Source organism: Mustela lutreola, chromosome 15 (assembly GCF_030435805.1).
Source record: "Mustela lutreola isolate mMusLut2 chromosome 15, mMusLut2.pri, whole genome shotgun sequence".
NCBI classification, from domain to species: domain Eukaryota; kingdom Metazoa; phylum Chordata; class Mammalia; order Carnivora; family Mustelidae; genus Mustela; species Mustela lutreola.
In genome coordinates, this window is record NC_081304.1 from 40,331,275 (window position 1) to 40,345,943 (window position 14,669).

The 14,669-nt window shown below is 36.4% G+C and overlaps 2 protein-coding genes across 3 annotated transcripts in view; one reads left to right on the top strand and one right to left on the bottom strand.

Annotated features, from left to right (window-relative positions):
* Positions 1 to 13,597, top strand: part of TEFM (transcription elongation factor, mitochondrial) — a 47,137-nt gene extending 33,540 nt beyond the window's left edge. The window contains exon 6 of the mRNA XM_059149291.1: positions 10,794 to 13,597. Coding sequence (XP_059005274.1) covers positions 10,794 to 10,808 — 15 coding nt within the window. The 3' untranslated portion in view covers positions 10,809 to 13,597. The remainder of the gene's footprint in view (positions 1 to 10,793) is intronic.
* Positions 1 to 14,669, bottom strand: part of ATAD5 (ATPase family AAA domain containing 5) — a 48,100-nt gene that overhangs the window by 3,884 nt on the left and 29,547 nt on the right. For both annotated transcript variants that reach the window (XM_059149280.1, XM_059149279.1), the window contains exons 13-19: positions 14,414 to 14,556; positions 14,163 to 14,313; positions 10,031 to 10,204; positions 9,620 to 9,753; positions 8,829 to 8,922; positions 7,623 to 7,687; positions 2,520 to 2,700 (exon numbers count right to left, since the gene is read on the bottom strand). In XM_059149280.1, coding sequence (XP_059005263.1) covers positions 2,520 to 2,700; positions 7,623 to 7,687; positions 8,829 to 8,922; positions 9,620 to 9,753; positions 10,031 to 10,204; positions 14,163 to 14,313; positions 14,414 to 14,556 — 942 coding nt within the window. The remainder of the gene's footprint in view (positions 1 to 2,519; positions 2,701 to 7,622; positions 7,688 to 8,828; positions 8,923 to 9,619; positions 9,754 to 10,030; positions 10,205 to 14,162; positions 14,314 to 14,413; positions 14,557 to 14,669) is intronic.

Here is a 14,669-nt window from a genome sequence, read left to right on the forward strand (position 1 = left end):
CAAAAGACTATGAACAGACAAGTTATAGAAGAAATACAAATATCTAATAAACTCATAGAAAGATGTGCAGTTTCACTAGTGATCATGGAAATGCAAAAAAAAAAAAAAAAAAAGATACCATTCACTTTTCACCTTTTAAATTGGCAAAAGTAAAACAACTTGGTAACCTAGTTTTCTCAGAGGTATATATTAAAAAGTCACCACAAACTATTCATGGGAACATATATCAGGATAATCATCTTTGGTGGAGGCAACCTGACAATACCTGTTGGAACGTAAAAATGTATTCCAGCCTTTGGCCCAGCAACAATACTTCTAGAATTCTCTCCAACCGCAGTACTCACAGATATGCTCAAGGATATGTGTCTAGACATTCACTGCGTATTTTAATGACAAACTGACAATAACTTCAATTTCCTCTAATAAGTAATGGTTAATAAATTATGTCACATCCATTACCTACTACAGAATAGCATATAGCTGTGAAAAATAGAGGGATATGTACCCCTCTGTACATACCAACAAAAAATTCTGAAGTAAAAAACAGCAAACTGATTAACAGTATATATAATATTGGTTAATTCTGCTAAATAAGTGGGTAGCGATATTTGTACATGCATAGATAAAGTTCTCACAGTGGCTAACTTTAAGAAGTGCGGAAGATCTTTTACTTTCTATTTTATATACTTCTGCACTATTTCAACTTCCATTGAAGGAGTACTTACCTGTGTTTTTTAGGAAAGACAGAAATAAAATGCATATAAAATCTTTAAGAAAAGAAAGAATGCTGTACCTAATTATTATCTTTTAAAGTTTCTGGTATAGCATTTTATATCCAACAGTATGGCAACAGTTACTAATTTGTTTTGTGTGTTTTTTTTAAAAGATTTTATTTATTTATTTGATAGACAAAGATCACATGTAGGTGGAGAGAGAGAAGGGGAAGCAGGCTCCCACTGAGCAGAGGGCCTGATGGAGGGCTCGATCCTAGGACCCTGGAATTATGACCTGAGTTGAAGGCAGAGGCTTTAACCCACCAAGCCACTCAGGTGTCCCTAATTTGTTTTTTCTTTTTTTTTTTTTAATATTTTTAAAAATTTGTTTGTTCTAAAAGAATATTTACGATGTCTTATTTATCATATTTACTTCTAAGAAACAGTTAAAGGCATAAGCTCACACTGAATTAAATATATACATTTGCTACTTTGAAAAACAAAAATATATTAAAATTCTGAAATGATCAAAGAGGAAAAAAAGTTGACAGGGGATTAATATTATAGAACTTCACCTTGGTTTTATTTAAATATTTGTGTATTTCCCAGAGCAGGATCTGTAACTACAGAACTGTGACTATGGAGCATGAAAACCACAAACTATCAACTTCTTCAGGAAAGGAACCATGTCTTATTCATGTAAACGCAAGACCTGGCATGGAGAAAGCCCTCAATAAATGTTTGTGACTTCAATTAGGTAACAATGACTAAAGATGATAAGAAATAAAACATTTCTGGAATGATAAATTCTTACCAAAAATAGAATTATAGGGCGCCTGGGTGGCTCAGTGGATTAAGCCGCTGCCTTCGGCTCAGGTCATGATCTCAGAGTCCTGAGATCGAGTCCCACATCGGGCTCCCTGCTCAGCGGGGAGCCTGCTTCCCTCTCTCTCTCTCTCTCTCTCTGCCTGCCTCTCCATCTACTTGTGATTTCTTTCTGTCAAATAAATAAATAAAATCTTAAAAAAAAAAAAAATAGAATTATAGACCACTGAAGAAGCTAAAAGAGAACTTACAGTCATATAAAAATAATTTATATATATGGAAAGGTCACCAATGTTTTTTTAATAAGTAAAAAAAAGAAAGCTAGTTGCTAAATCACAGTACTCTAATTGTTTGTAAGAAACTGATTAAAAGGCAACTGAGTAGCTCAGTCAGTTAAGCGTCTGATCCCTGATTTAGGCTCAGGTAGGGCTCCACGGTCAGTACAGAGTCTGCTTGAGATTCTCTCTCCCTTTCCCTCTGCCCCTCCTGCTTCTGCACGCATACTCTCTAAAATAAATAAAATCTTAAAAAATTAAAAAGAGGGGCGCCTGGGTGGCTCAGTGTGTTAGAAGCTCTGCCTTCAGCTCAGGTCATGATCCCAGAGTCCTGGGATAGAGCCCTGCATCGGGTTCTCTGCTCGACAGGGAGCCTGCTTCTTCCTTTTCTCTCTGCCTGCCTCTCTGCCTACTTGTGATCTCTGTCTGTCAAATAAATAAAATCTTTAAAAGAAAAAAAAATTTTTTTAAATAAAAAGAAAATATGCTAATTTAAAATTAACAATTTGTTCCATGTGCAGTTTAATTCTACCCACACTTCACGTTTATAAAATTTTCACCAACAAAGTTGACATACATATATTTTCAAGATTAACACGATACCTGGATGCTCAAAATTTTGAAAATCTTTCAGAGATTTTGGTACAGCATGTACTGTAATATAGGGTCCTACTGTAGAAATTTCTTTTATAACAGATCAACTTACGACAAATGGATAATGGCCTTTCTTCTAAAAATCCACCTCCACTTCTAATCCAGAATTGTAAGTAAAGGATACTTTTTCTGATATCACAAGCATTTGTAGTTAACAATGTTATAAAGTCTTTCACATCAGTTCTAAAGTTCTCAGCCAAGCAGATCATCTGTAGGTAGCTGGCAACATTTAGCTGAGAAAAAGAGAAACAGAGAGAAAGAAAAAAGAAACATGGTGAATGGCGGAATTAACAGAAATACATAAGTAATACACATTTAAAAGTAGGACAAATTTCACTAAAATTCACACTATCTTAGCTCTTGAGAATGAAACTGATCTGGAAAAATAAAATAAAGGAATATACTTCCGAAATTAAAAATATTTTATATAACCTTGTTTCAGTAACTATATACAGTCTAAAATATAAAGGAAACTTTTATGGGAGATTTTCTATAAACCCTGAAGGCAATTTTATTAAACCTTGAGAAATTCCCTTAGTATTAAATAATGGTACAACTTGATGGAATATTTTACAGCCATTAAAACTATAAATATGAATACTATAATAATACTGATAGTTTTTAAATACCAGAGTTACAAAATTCTATCAATACATGTACAAATGCATAAATGTAAATAAACAAGAAACACTAGGGGAAAAAAACCAAAAAGCAAAACTCATGTGATTTCTTTTTTTTTTTTTTTAAAGATTTTATTTATTTATTTGAAAGAGAGAGAGAAAAGCTAGAGAGAGAGAAAGCATAAGCAGGGGAAGAGGTAGAGGGAGAAAGGGAGAATCAGGCTCCCCTTGGAACAGGGAGCCCGATGCAGGACTCTGGGATCATGACCTGAGCCGAAGGCAGAGGCTTAACCAACTGAGCCACCCAGGTGCCCCTGGGTGGGCAGTTTGAAAAATTTGAAAATCAAATTTTCATTTTATTTGATGTTCCATCAATATTGCTATGATTTTTTTTGCAAAACAACAAAACATATACTATTCTCTTCCCACTGTTTATGGAAAGCTTCTTACCTGGAAAAGCTAAAACAAATAAAATTGCATTTACATTTTATAGATTTTATAAGACCACTAGCATTTTTACCTTAAACAAGACAATTTAAAAAATTATTTCTCCTATTAAATCTCTGACCTCATTCTATGTATATATATTACTCCTGCATACTTCTGGGACTTCTGCTTCACAAACTAGGAATTCTGCTTTCAATAATGAACTACCTATCAGACAAACCTTGCCATTAGTAATAATGATAAACTCTATCACCAACTACAAATAAATATAAAAAGCAAATGATTTGAAGGGACAAGAGAGTAACCAAAAGCAGAAGATAACTGAAGGGAAAATCAACAATTAGACAAAAGAAAATGGCCCTGGGTGAATCCCCACCCCCATCTCATTCCCTCTAAATTGATTTCTGACTTAGGGCAGGATGCAGCAGCATAGCTAAAACTCAGAAACTCACAGTGTTACAGGCTTGAACCAGAGGACAGAGTTTGGGATGCTGGCAGTAGTTGGAAAGTGAGAGGGGATGTCTGTGAAAGTAGGGAAACAGATTCTAGCTAAAGAAGACTGCAAATCCCTGGCTGACACCTGAACTTCACATGTGTGAGCCTGTCTCAAAGCAGGCAGCTAAAACTAAAAGAACTGGGCCGAAATTTTAGCTGCTACATGTTACAGGGTATTTATTCAGAGGAAGAGAACCGAATCCAGAGTTTCTACAACATATCACTCACAAAGTACAGGATAAAACTCTAAACTCTAAAACTACTACACATACAAAGAAGCAGAAAAAGTAACTAACTCCTCAGAGACAATCAATAGATTTAATCACAAAGTGAAGAAGATGGGAGACAAACCATAAGACACTCTTAATCTCAGGAAACAAACTGAGGGTTGCTGGAGGGGAGGGGGAAGGGGGGATAGGGTGGTTGGGTGATGGACACTGGGAGGGTATGTGTTGTGGTGAGCGCTGTGTATTGTATTAGATTGATGAATCACAAGCCTGTACCCCTGAAACAAATAAGACATTATATGTTAATAATTTAAAAAAAGGAAAAAAAATGGCAAAGATGTATTTATTAGCAGAATTTTAAAACAACTAGTAAAAGTATGCTTAAAGAAAACATGCTCATAATGAATAAGAAAGTCCAGCAGAAAAGTAGAAGCCATAAAAAGAAGGAAACAGGGGTGCCTGGGTGGTTCAGTTGTCAAGCATCTGCCTTTGGCTCAGGTCATGGTCCCAGGGTCCTGGATTTGAGCCCCACATTGGACTCCCTACTCAGTGGGGAGCCTGCTTCTCCTTCTCCCTCTGCCATTCCCTCCATTTGTGCTCTCTGGCTCTAACTCTCTGTCAAATAAATTTTAAAAATCTTAAAAAAAAAAAAAAAAAAGAAGAAAAAGGAACAGCAAATGCAAAACTAGAAATCACAGTATCAGAATAAAAATTTTACCGGATGAGCCTCGGAAGAAAGGGGGTGGCAGGAAAAAAGTGTCAGTTAAATTTGAAGATTAATCAATATAAATGATCAAACCAAAAGTACAAACAGAAAAAAGTTGGGAGGGGGGGAACAGCATTAACAGCAGGGCCCTGAGCGGCCCCTGAGACAATGTAAAATGTCTAACATACTTGTAATTAAACTCCCAAGAGGGAAAGAGAAAATGGGCATGAAATAAATTTGAAAAACTAAGTATAAAAATGTCCCTCATTGAAGGAATGACATGTATTTACAGATTGTAGATATCCAAGAACCACAAATAGGATAGACATGAAGAAAAGTAACACCTAGGCACATCACAGGCAATTGCTGAAAACTCAAGTAAGGGGTGCCTAGGTGGCTCAGTCGGTTGAGCCCTTGACTCAGGTCGTGATCATGGGGTCCTAGGATCGAGCCCCACATTGGGCTCCCTGCTCAGCAAGGTGACTGTTTCTCCCTCTACCCCTCCTCTTTGTTTGTGCTCCCTCTTTGTCATGCTGTCTTAAAAAAATAAATGAAATATTAAAAGAAGAAAGAAAACTGGGGTGCCTGGGTGGCTCAGTGGGTTAAAGCCTCTGCCTTCAGCTCAGGTCATAGTCTCAGGGTCCCGGGATTCAGCCAGCATCAGGCTCTCTGCTCAGCAGGGAGCCTCTTTCCTCCTTTCTCTCTGCCTGCTTCTCTGTCTACTTGTGATCTCCGTCTGTCAAATAAATAAAATCTTAAAAATATATATATATTAAAAAAAAAGAAAAGAAAACTAAAGTTAAAGTTAAAGAGAATATCTTGAAGGCAGCCAGAAAATAATGACATATTACCCAGGAGGGGAAAACAAAAAGGTGACATAATCAGAAATACCACTGACCAAAAGAAAAAGGAATGACATCTTTAAAGTACTGACTCAGGGTGCCTGGCTGGCTCAGTTGGTAGAGCATGTGATTCGTGATCTCTGGGTGCTGAGTTCAAGCCCCATGCAGGGTGTACATGCAGTACATGTACAGTAAAAAAGTACATGCAGTACTTAAAAAAAAAAAAGTACTGATGGAAAAACTGAGAACCCCCATTTTTTTTTTAAAGATTTAATTTATTTATTTGACAGAGAAAGATCACAAGTAAGCAGAAAGGCAGGCAGAGAGAGAGAGGGAAGCAGGCTCCCTGTTGAGCAGAGAGCCCAATGAGGGGCTTGATCCCAGGACCCTGAGATCATGACCCGAGCCCAAGGCAGTGACTTAACTCATTGAGTCACCCAGGTACCCCGAGAACCCAGATTTCTATACCAAGGGAAAATACTCTTTGAAAATGAAGTTAAAATAAAGACAATTTCAAGTAAATGAAACCTAATATAATCTACTGCCAGCAGACTAGCTCTATAAAAATTGTTAATGAAATTCTTCAGGCTGAAGAGAAATGAAATCTAAGAGAAAGTCAGATCTTCAGGAAGGAATGAAGTCTATTAGAAATTATAAGTACATAGGTAAACATACAAGTCAACTTTTTATTCTCCTAATTACCTTCAAACATACACAGCTGGCTAAAGCAAAAAAGCAGAGCATTATATTGGGGAGTTTGTAATGTGTAAATGTAAAACATTTGAAAACTAAAGCATACAAGATAGAGGGATGGCAAGTAGACTGATATCTTCGCAAGGTTCTTAGATTTTCTATAAATTAGTGTAATACTAACACTACACTATGAAAAACTGAGGCACATTGGTGGCTCTCAGTCAGCTGGGTGTCTACCTTCGGCTCAGGTCATGGACTTGGGGTCCTGGGATCGAGTCCTACATCACGCTCACTGTTCCGCAGGAAGTCTGCTTCTCCCTCTGCCTCTGACCCCCCAGCTCGTGCTCTTTTTCTCTCAAATAAAGAAAATCTTTAGGGGCGCTTGGGTGGCTCAGTGGGTTAAAGCCTCTGCCTTCGGCTTGGGTCACGATCCCAGGGTCCTGGGATTGAGCCCTGCATGGGTTCTCTGCTCTGCAGGGAGCCTGCTTCCTCCTCTGTCTCTCTCTCTGCCTGCCTCTCTGCCTACTTGCGATCTCTGTCTGTCAAATAAATTTAAAAAAGAAAAAATAAAAATTAAAAAAAAATATTTAAAAAAATACACTATGAAAAACTAAGAATGCATATTATTTCTGAAGATACTACTAAAATCTATGTCCTAATCCATTTCAAATGGCCTAGAAACCAACCACCAACATCCTTCATAAATGTAGACATGAAAGTCCCCAACAATATATGAGCAAATCAAATCCAGAACTACAAAAAGACATAACACATCATGACCATATTATCCTAAGAATGCAGGACTGCTCTGACATTCAAAAATCAACTAACATCATTTGCCATATTAATAGAATTAAAAAGATGAACTATATGATTGCTTCAAAGGTAGAAAGTATCTGACAAAATTCAACACCATTGACAATAAAAACACAACTAACTGATGAAAATCAGCTAATATCACGCTTGCTGATAAGAGTGCCTACTTTAGCCCCAAATTCAGGAACAAGGCAGAGATGTTCACGTTTAACCCCTATTTAACAGTGTACTGAAGGTTTGCTGGCACTATCACATTAAACTACCTTTTATAGAGTTGTGACATGATTTATGATCAGGATGAAAACTTACAAGCGAAGGAGTAGTGAAATTAATTTCTTCAAAACAGCCATCAAACATTAAACTAAATGTTGGATCTAGAGGAAAAAGAATTTTTAAAAAACCATTAAGACTATTCATTTTTCCAGTTACTTTTTCTATGAAAATATTCTGTATTTCATGGGTAATGAGAATATCATGTAAATTATAAATCATTAAAGGAACTGAATTTCTGTCTTGACCTAAAGCAACTTGTGATCTTTAATTAAAATACCATGTACCCTTTGAGTAACATGATTTATATCAGTATTTTTAGAGTACAGTCACTAACAGTCAAATGAGCCATTAATTTGTAAGTGGAGTCTAACATAAACACATTTTCCTACAGAAATCCACAGCGGAGATACACTACTGAATACGTGCAATGAAAAAATATTAGAAAACAGTGTTATAATTCAGTGTTTATAATGAAACAAACAAACAAACAAACCTGTATGAGTCTTAAAATTGAACACTGAATGGGAATTATTAGGAAGGTGGACCAACTCCAGGGGCAACCAGCTGGCTCAATAGGTGAAGTGTGTGACTTTTGATCTTGGGGTCATGGGTTCAAACCCCAAATTGGGTGTAGAGATTACTTAAAAAAAAATCTTAGGAAAAAAATTAAAAAAGGAAGTGGACCAATTCCATTAGGCTGGCTATGGCTTACTTTGACAAAATATGCAATAATTCATATGGAAGTGTTCTCAGGGAATAAGGAATGGCTAAGTTCAATATTAAGGCACTGCAGAAAAAAATTTTTATGGGCTCCATAAAAAGTTCTGTCCAGTGAGTAACATTTGGTGATCCAATAATAAGTATGAAGAAGGGGCATAGAAAAGACTCTGTTATCGCCCCTACCAAAACACCTTTCCTGGATAAAATTTCTTTACCTGCATTCTACGCTATTGTTGGCATCCTAAATATCTAATACTCTACACAGTGATTCAAAATAGTATCCAGTTCCACACCACTGCTATTCACAAGGTAATAGAGTAATTTTATAATTACTCAAGGTTGTGGATCGATAGCAAATTTAAAGAATTCTTTACTTAAAAAATGATCTAGGAGCCTCCAAATTTTAGGGAAAAAGACTTAATTTACTAGCAGACTTTTAAAGGACTATTTTTAACTAAAATGAGCAGCTTTCTCAAAATATTTAAACCAAAAGTAATTAGTTGCAAAATCACTGTTACTTACCACTAGTAGTAAGAATCACAGGTCTCTTAGTTGTTGCCATGAATGTTTTGATTGCACTCAAAAACCCAGCATCTTCTTCAAAAATGACATCAACCTAAGAGCCATTTATGACAATAATACTGTATTGAGTAACAAAACATTTACTGGATATGTTACATATACATAATAGATATAGTATATGTCTGTTAGGGACAAAATTTATGAATTCATGAAATTTATGAACAGTATGGTTCAGCCCATACTGAAAGCTTAAAATATTTTGAACTATTAAAAGTAAAAAAAAATTACCAAATATTAAACCAAAAAAATGGAGTCACCTATAATTGGACAAGTATGAGTCAGAATAATTTCTATAATCACTGAACAATAATTAATAATCCTGAATTGCATTAATCATTTTTCTGAAAAATTCTATGGTTGAGAGTTTCACTCACTTTTAAATTCAAACAGATTACACTGGGGTACCTGGGTGGCTCAGTCAGTTAAACACTGGACTCTTGATTTCCACTCAGGTCATGAACTTAGGGTGCTGAGATCAAGCCTCACATCTGACTCCACACTCAGGATGAAGTCTGCTTGAGATTCTCTCTCTCCCTCTGTCCCTCCCCTCATTCGTGCACACACACGCATGCTCTCTAAATAAATAAAATCTTAAAAAAAGTTTTTAAACACTTAAACAGATACAAGTATTCCCAACTTTCTTGGCTATTTTATAATACTTTATAGTAACACATATAGTAACCCTTAGGTTAAGTTCTTATTATGAGATAAATATATGCCCATGAGTCTACCTCCTCAAAAAGAATGAGAGATGTTGCATTTTTCCTGTTGGGTTCCTCAGCTCCAAATTCTTTGACATTTGACTTGGTTGTGTTTGCAGATTTAGTCTGAGTAATTGGGTTTTGTTCACAAGAATTTTTTATTCCTGCATAAATAAAATATTAGTATTTTAGAAAAAATCAACTTTTAATGGAACACTGGATGCTTCTGTGGAATAAACTCAAACTGAAACCCCCTATCAAAAATTAAACAAGGGGGAAAAAATTGAAACAAAATATCAAAACTCTTATATGTAGGACCTTCAGTATAGCTGAGGTTTAACAAATAGCAACAGAAACTCAGGAAATATGATAAAATTTTTATGTATCAGGGTCATTAGTATTAAAAATTGTCATATACATTTTGTACATTTAATGCCTTACCTTTATTATTTTCCAGAAGCACTACTTCTTCATTATTTTTTGGCTTGGAAGACACTTTAAAATAATTTGCCAAAGTTTTAGGTGGAAGTGTTCGTTTTGGTATGTTAGTTTGTGGTGACGGTGGAGGAAGTTTCCTTGGCGATGTAAGAACTTTCTTAGGGGAGCTTAATTTTTCTGCCAAAAACAAATTTACTGAAGGATGAGTATTCTAAAAGTTAAACGGATGGTAAGATTGAGTTATTCACAGTCTATACTTCTACTCTTACCAGCTAAAAATTAATATAGAAGTTTCCTTTCAATCTCATATTCAAATACTGTATACAAATAGTACTGTACTGTTACAGTTATTCTATTATCAGAGAAGGTAAAGCCAGTCATTTGGAAAAGACATTCTTTTCCAAAGAAACATACATTCTTGAAGCAAAGAATGTTCAGAATCCCTCCATTCGCTTTCTCTCCATTGGCTGGAGTTCAGAGGAGGCTGGAGGAAACATGATAATGGTACATACGGAGAACATTACAGAACACTGTTATCCAACTTCAGGTTAGCTCTATAGTAAATGGATACTGCAAGCAGAGAATACGTTTTTCTAGAGATGTAGTGAAGGACGGATAGAAGTTCTACAGTCCCAAGCATTTATTCCAGAGCATGTCCTTTACTCCCCTGTAAGTGCTCTGATTCAGTCTTCACATGTTCAAATTCTGTTTGTTATTTTTTACACCCCATTTCCACAGATCTGATTATATCCTTTGTATATTATAGGTGTTTGAAAATTGAGTTTGCCACTTGCAACGACATGGACAGCATAGATTACTCAGAAGGATTTTCCTAAGTAATGGGACAAAATTAGTTCTAAACTAAATGCTGCTATCGCCTCCCCTAATACAGCATAAAAGACTCAAAACAATCAAACTTAGAAAAAAAATTGGTCATGGTAACACAGAAAATATAAAAGTCCAGCTTCTAGAAATAAAAACTACAAAATGTGTGAAATACAAAATACATTAGATGGCAAGGACAGCATACCACATGCTGCAGAAAATATTTGTGAACTTCAGTAGTTAGAAACTATCCAAGAGAGGAACAAGATAACTGCAAACCTGAACAATCATCGAACTGAGACAGCTTAGCAGCATTATTCAGAATAGAATGTGGTGGGCGTCTGGGTGGCTCAGTGGGTTAAGCCTCTGCCTTCGACTCAGGTCATGATCTCAGGATCCTGGGATCAAGCCCCGCATCAGGTTCTAGGCTCAGCGGGGAGCCTGCTTCCCTGTCCCCCCAACCCCTCAGCCTGCCTCTCTGCCTACTTGTGATCTCTGTCAAATAAATAAGATCTTAAAAAAAAAAAAAAAGAATAGAATGTGGTATGGAAACAACCTGAGTGCCCACCCATGAATGGATCCAGATGTGGTTTCTATACACAATGGAAGATTACTCAGCCCGAAGAAAAGACATCCTGCCGTTTGGAACAGCACAGATGGACCAGGAGCACATCAGACTAAGTGAGGTTAAGTCAGAGAAAAGCAAGTACTCTATGACATTCCTTATGTGTGGATTCTAAAAAAGCCAAACTCAAAAACAAAGAGTAAAATGGTGGTTACCAGGAGATGGGGTAGGGGGATAGGACAAATGTTTAAGGGTACAAACTTGCAATGAGTAATCAATAAATCCTAGAGACCTAATGCACAGTATAGTAAATACAGACAATATATTATAATCACCAAACTTCCCAAGGCCATAACTTAATTATTCCAACCACTAAAAAGAAATAATTATGTAATGTGATAGAGGTACTAATTACTAATTATCAACACAATGGCAAACATACTGCTATATAAATGTATAAAATTAACATGTTGTATGCCTTAAATATATACAATGTTATATGTCAGATATATTTTAATTAAAAGAAAAAAAATAATGCTTGGAATTTTCCAAATTTGATAAGCTATAAACCCATTCATATAAGAAGCTCAACAAACCCCAACCACATGAAACATGAAGAAAACCACACGAATGCACATCAAAGTCAGAGTTGCTAACAATGAGTGACAAAGAGAAAAATCTTAAAAGAAGCAAAGAACAGATGACTGAAACACATTATATATATACAAATCCATGAGTTCATCATAATACTGAAAAAAAGTAAACTACCCCAAAACTCACTGGACAACCTCAGAGATTACTAGGGCATCATTACTCTGTGAACTGATAAATAAAAAGAAAGAATGAAGCATTTCTCATTGCATTTCCTGTACAAACTCTATGTCAAAGTGTCCAGACAGTTGATGAGATATGCTTCTCAGAATTTTAACTAATAAATTCAGAAAGGCTAAGTGAATTACAAAATCACCCATTTTCTAACTTTCAATGAAATAATCAAGCTACTTGATAAAGATCATTCATGGCTACAAAATACTATTAGTTCAAAGAGTGATGGGGGAACTCTTTAATGAACAGATCAGCCTGGAAACAAGTGAACTCATCAGTCCATGTTAATATCACATAGCACACAGCCTTGCCTAAGCATGTACATAGCCCTGAAACAGAAACTGAATCTAATCAAGCCCACAGATCTGCCAGTTTACAAGTAAAACAGGGAAGAGGAATATATTAACTGATACCATAAAGATACAATCAGCCATATCTAAAAATGTGAGAAATTTTATGAAAAATGACCCATGTTCTTCAACAAATAAATGGTATGAAAAAGATGAAGGAATTATTAGGGAGACTGAAAGAAATTTTAAAAAGCATTAATCAGGGGCGCCTGGGTGGCTCAGTGATTTAAAGCTTCTGCCTTTGGCTCAGGTCATGATCCCAGGGTCCTGGGATCGAGTCCCACATCGGGCTCTCTGCTCAGCGGGGAGCCTGCTTTCTCCTCTCTCTCTCTTTCTGCCTGCCTCTCTGCCTACTTGTGATCCTGTCTGTCAAATAAATAAAGTCTTTAAAAAACAAAACAAACAAACAAACAAACAAAAAAAACCATTAATCAAATGTAGATGTAAACCTTGTTTAGATCCAAATTTGCACAAAGCATTTAAACAACAGAAAGCCAAAACAAGAGTATGTATTAAACCAAATTAAGGTATAAAGTTAATTTCATTAGGTTTAATTATAATACTGTGGTTATGCTTTTTTAAAATTCCTTATCCGGGGATGCCTGGGTGGCTCAATCAGTTAAGTGTTTGCCTTTGGTTCAGGTCATGATCCCAGGGTCCTGGGATCAGGTCCTCCATTGGGCTCCCCACTGGGGAGTCTGCTTCTCCCTCTCCCTCTGTCCTTGCTGGTATGTTCGCGCGCTCTCTCTCACTCACCCTCTCAAATAAATAAAATCTTAAAAAAAAAAAAAGTCCTTATCAAGGGAGCCTGACTGGTTCAGTCAGAGGAGCGTGTGACTCTTGATCATGGGGTTGTACACGTCCCATGTAGAGATTACTTAAAAATAAAATCTTAATAAATACATGAATAAATAAATAAGTAAAGTCCTTATCAGAGATACCTGTGAAATATATATGGGTAAAATTATATGATGGTCTTAAGATTTGTTTTAAAACTGTACAGGCGGGGCGCCTGGGTGGCTCAGTGGATTAAGCCGCTGCCTTCGGCTCAGGTCATGATCTCAGTGTCCTGGGATCGAGCCCCGCATCGGGCTCTTTGCTCAGCGGGAGCCTGCTTCTCTCTCTCTCTGCCTGACTCTCCGCCTACTTGTGATTTCTCTCTCTGTCAAATAAATAATAAATAAAATCTTTAAAAATAAATAAATAAATAAATAAATAAAACTGTACAGGCAAAAATTAAAACAGTGTGTGTATATGTGTGTGTGTGTGTGTGTAGGAAAAGATAAAAAAAATGAATGGCAAAATGCTGATTACTAAAATTTTCTTGTATATTTTATTTATTTATTTAAGATTTTATTTATTTATTTGACAGAGAGAGAGATCACAAGTAGGCAGAGAGGCAGGCAGAGAGAGGGGGGAAGCAGGCTCCCCGCTGAGCAGAGAACCCGATGCGGGGCTCGATCCCAGGACCCTGAGATCATGACCTGAGCTGAAGGCAGAGGCTTACTCCACTGAGCCACCCAGATTTTGTTTTTTCAAAGATATGACCTAAGGACAATAGTTTACTTACTTGGTGACTTGCCCAGGTTGTAACTATTGAAAAAGCAAGGTTTTTGAGAGTTCACACCTTGCTTGTCCACTTGATGGGACTGAGTGGCTTCCTTCAGTTGAGAAAGAATTTGTCTACCACTGCGCTGAGAAGATGCATTGACTTCAAATATCTAAAAGAAGAATATATGAAAGTGAGGCAGAATGGTTGGTTTTCCTTTAATTCAAGTATAACTACAACATTAACATTCTCCCAGTGTAGCTCCTACTAACCTTGAATCCAAGCTCCTGAGCACAAGCATACACTGCAGCAGTTTTTCCCACTCCTGTTGGTCCTGTTATAAGAACAGTATTGCAAAGGCGAGTCTCTTCTTCGTCATCGGAACTGCCTTTAAAATCTATGCTATCTGATGGATCTGAAAAATTATTCAAATGCAAATTATCATTTGATAATTGCTCAGGCAGCAACTCCATCTCATGAAACCCAATGATCAAACCTTACAAACTTCTTGCCAGTAAATGCTGGAAA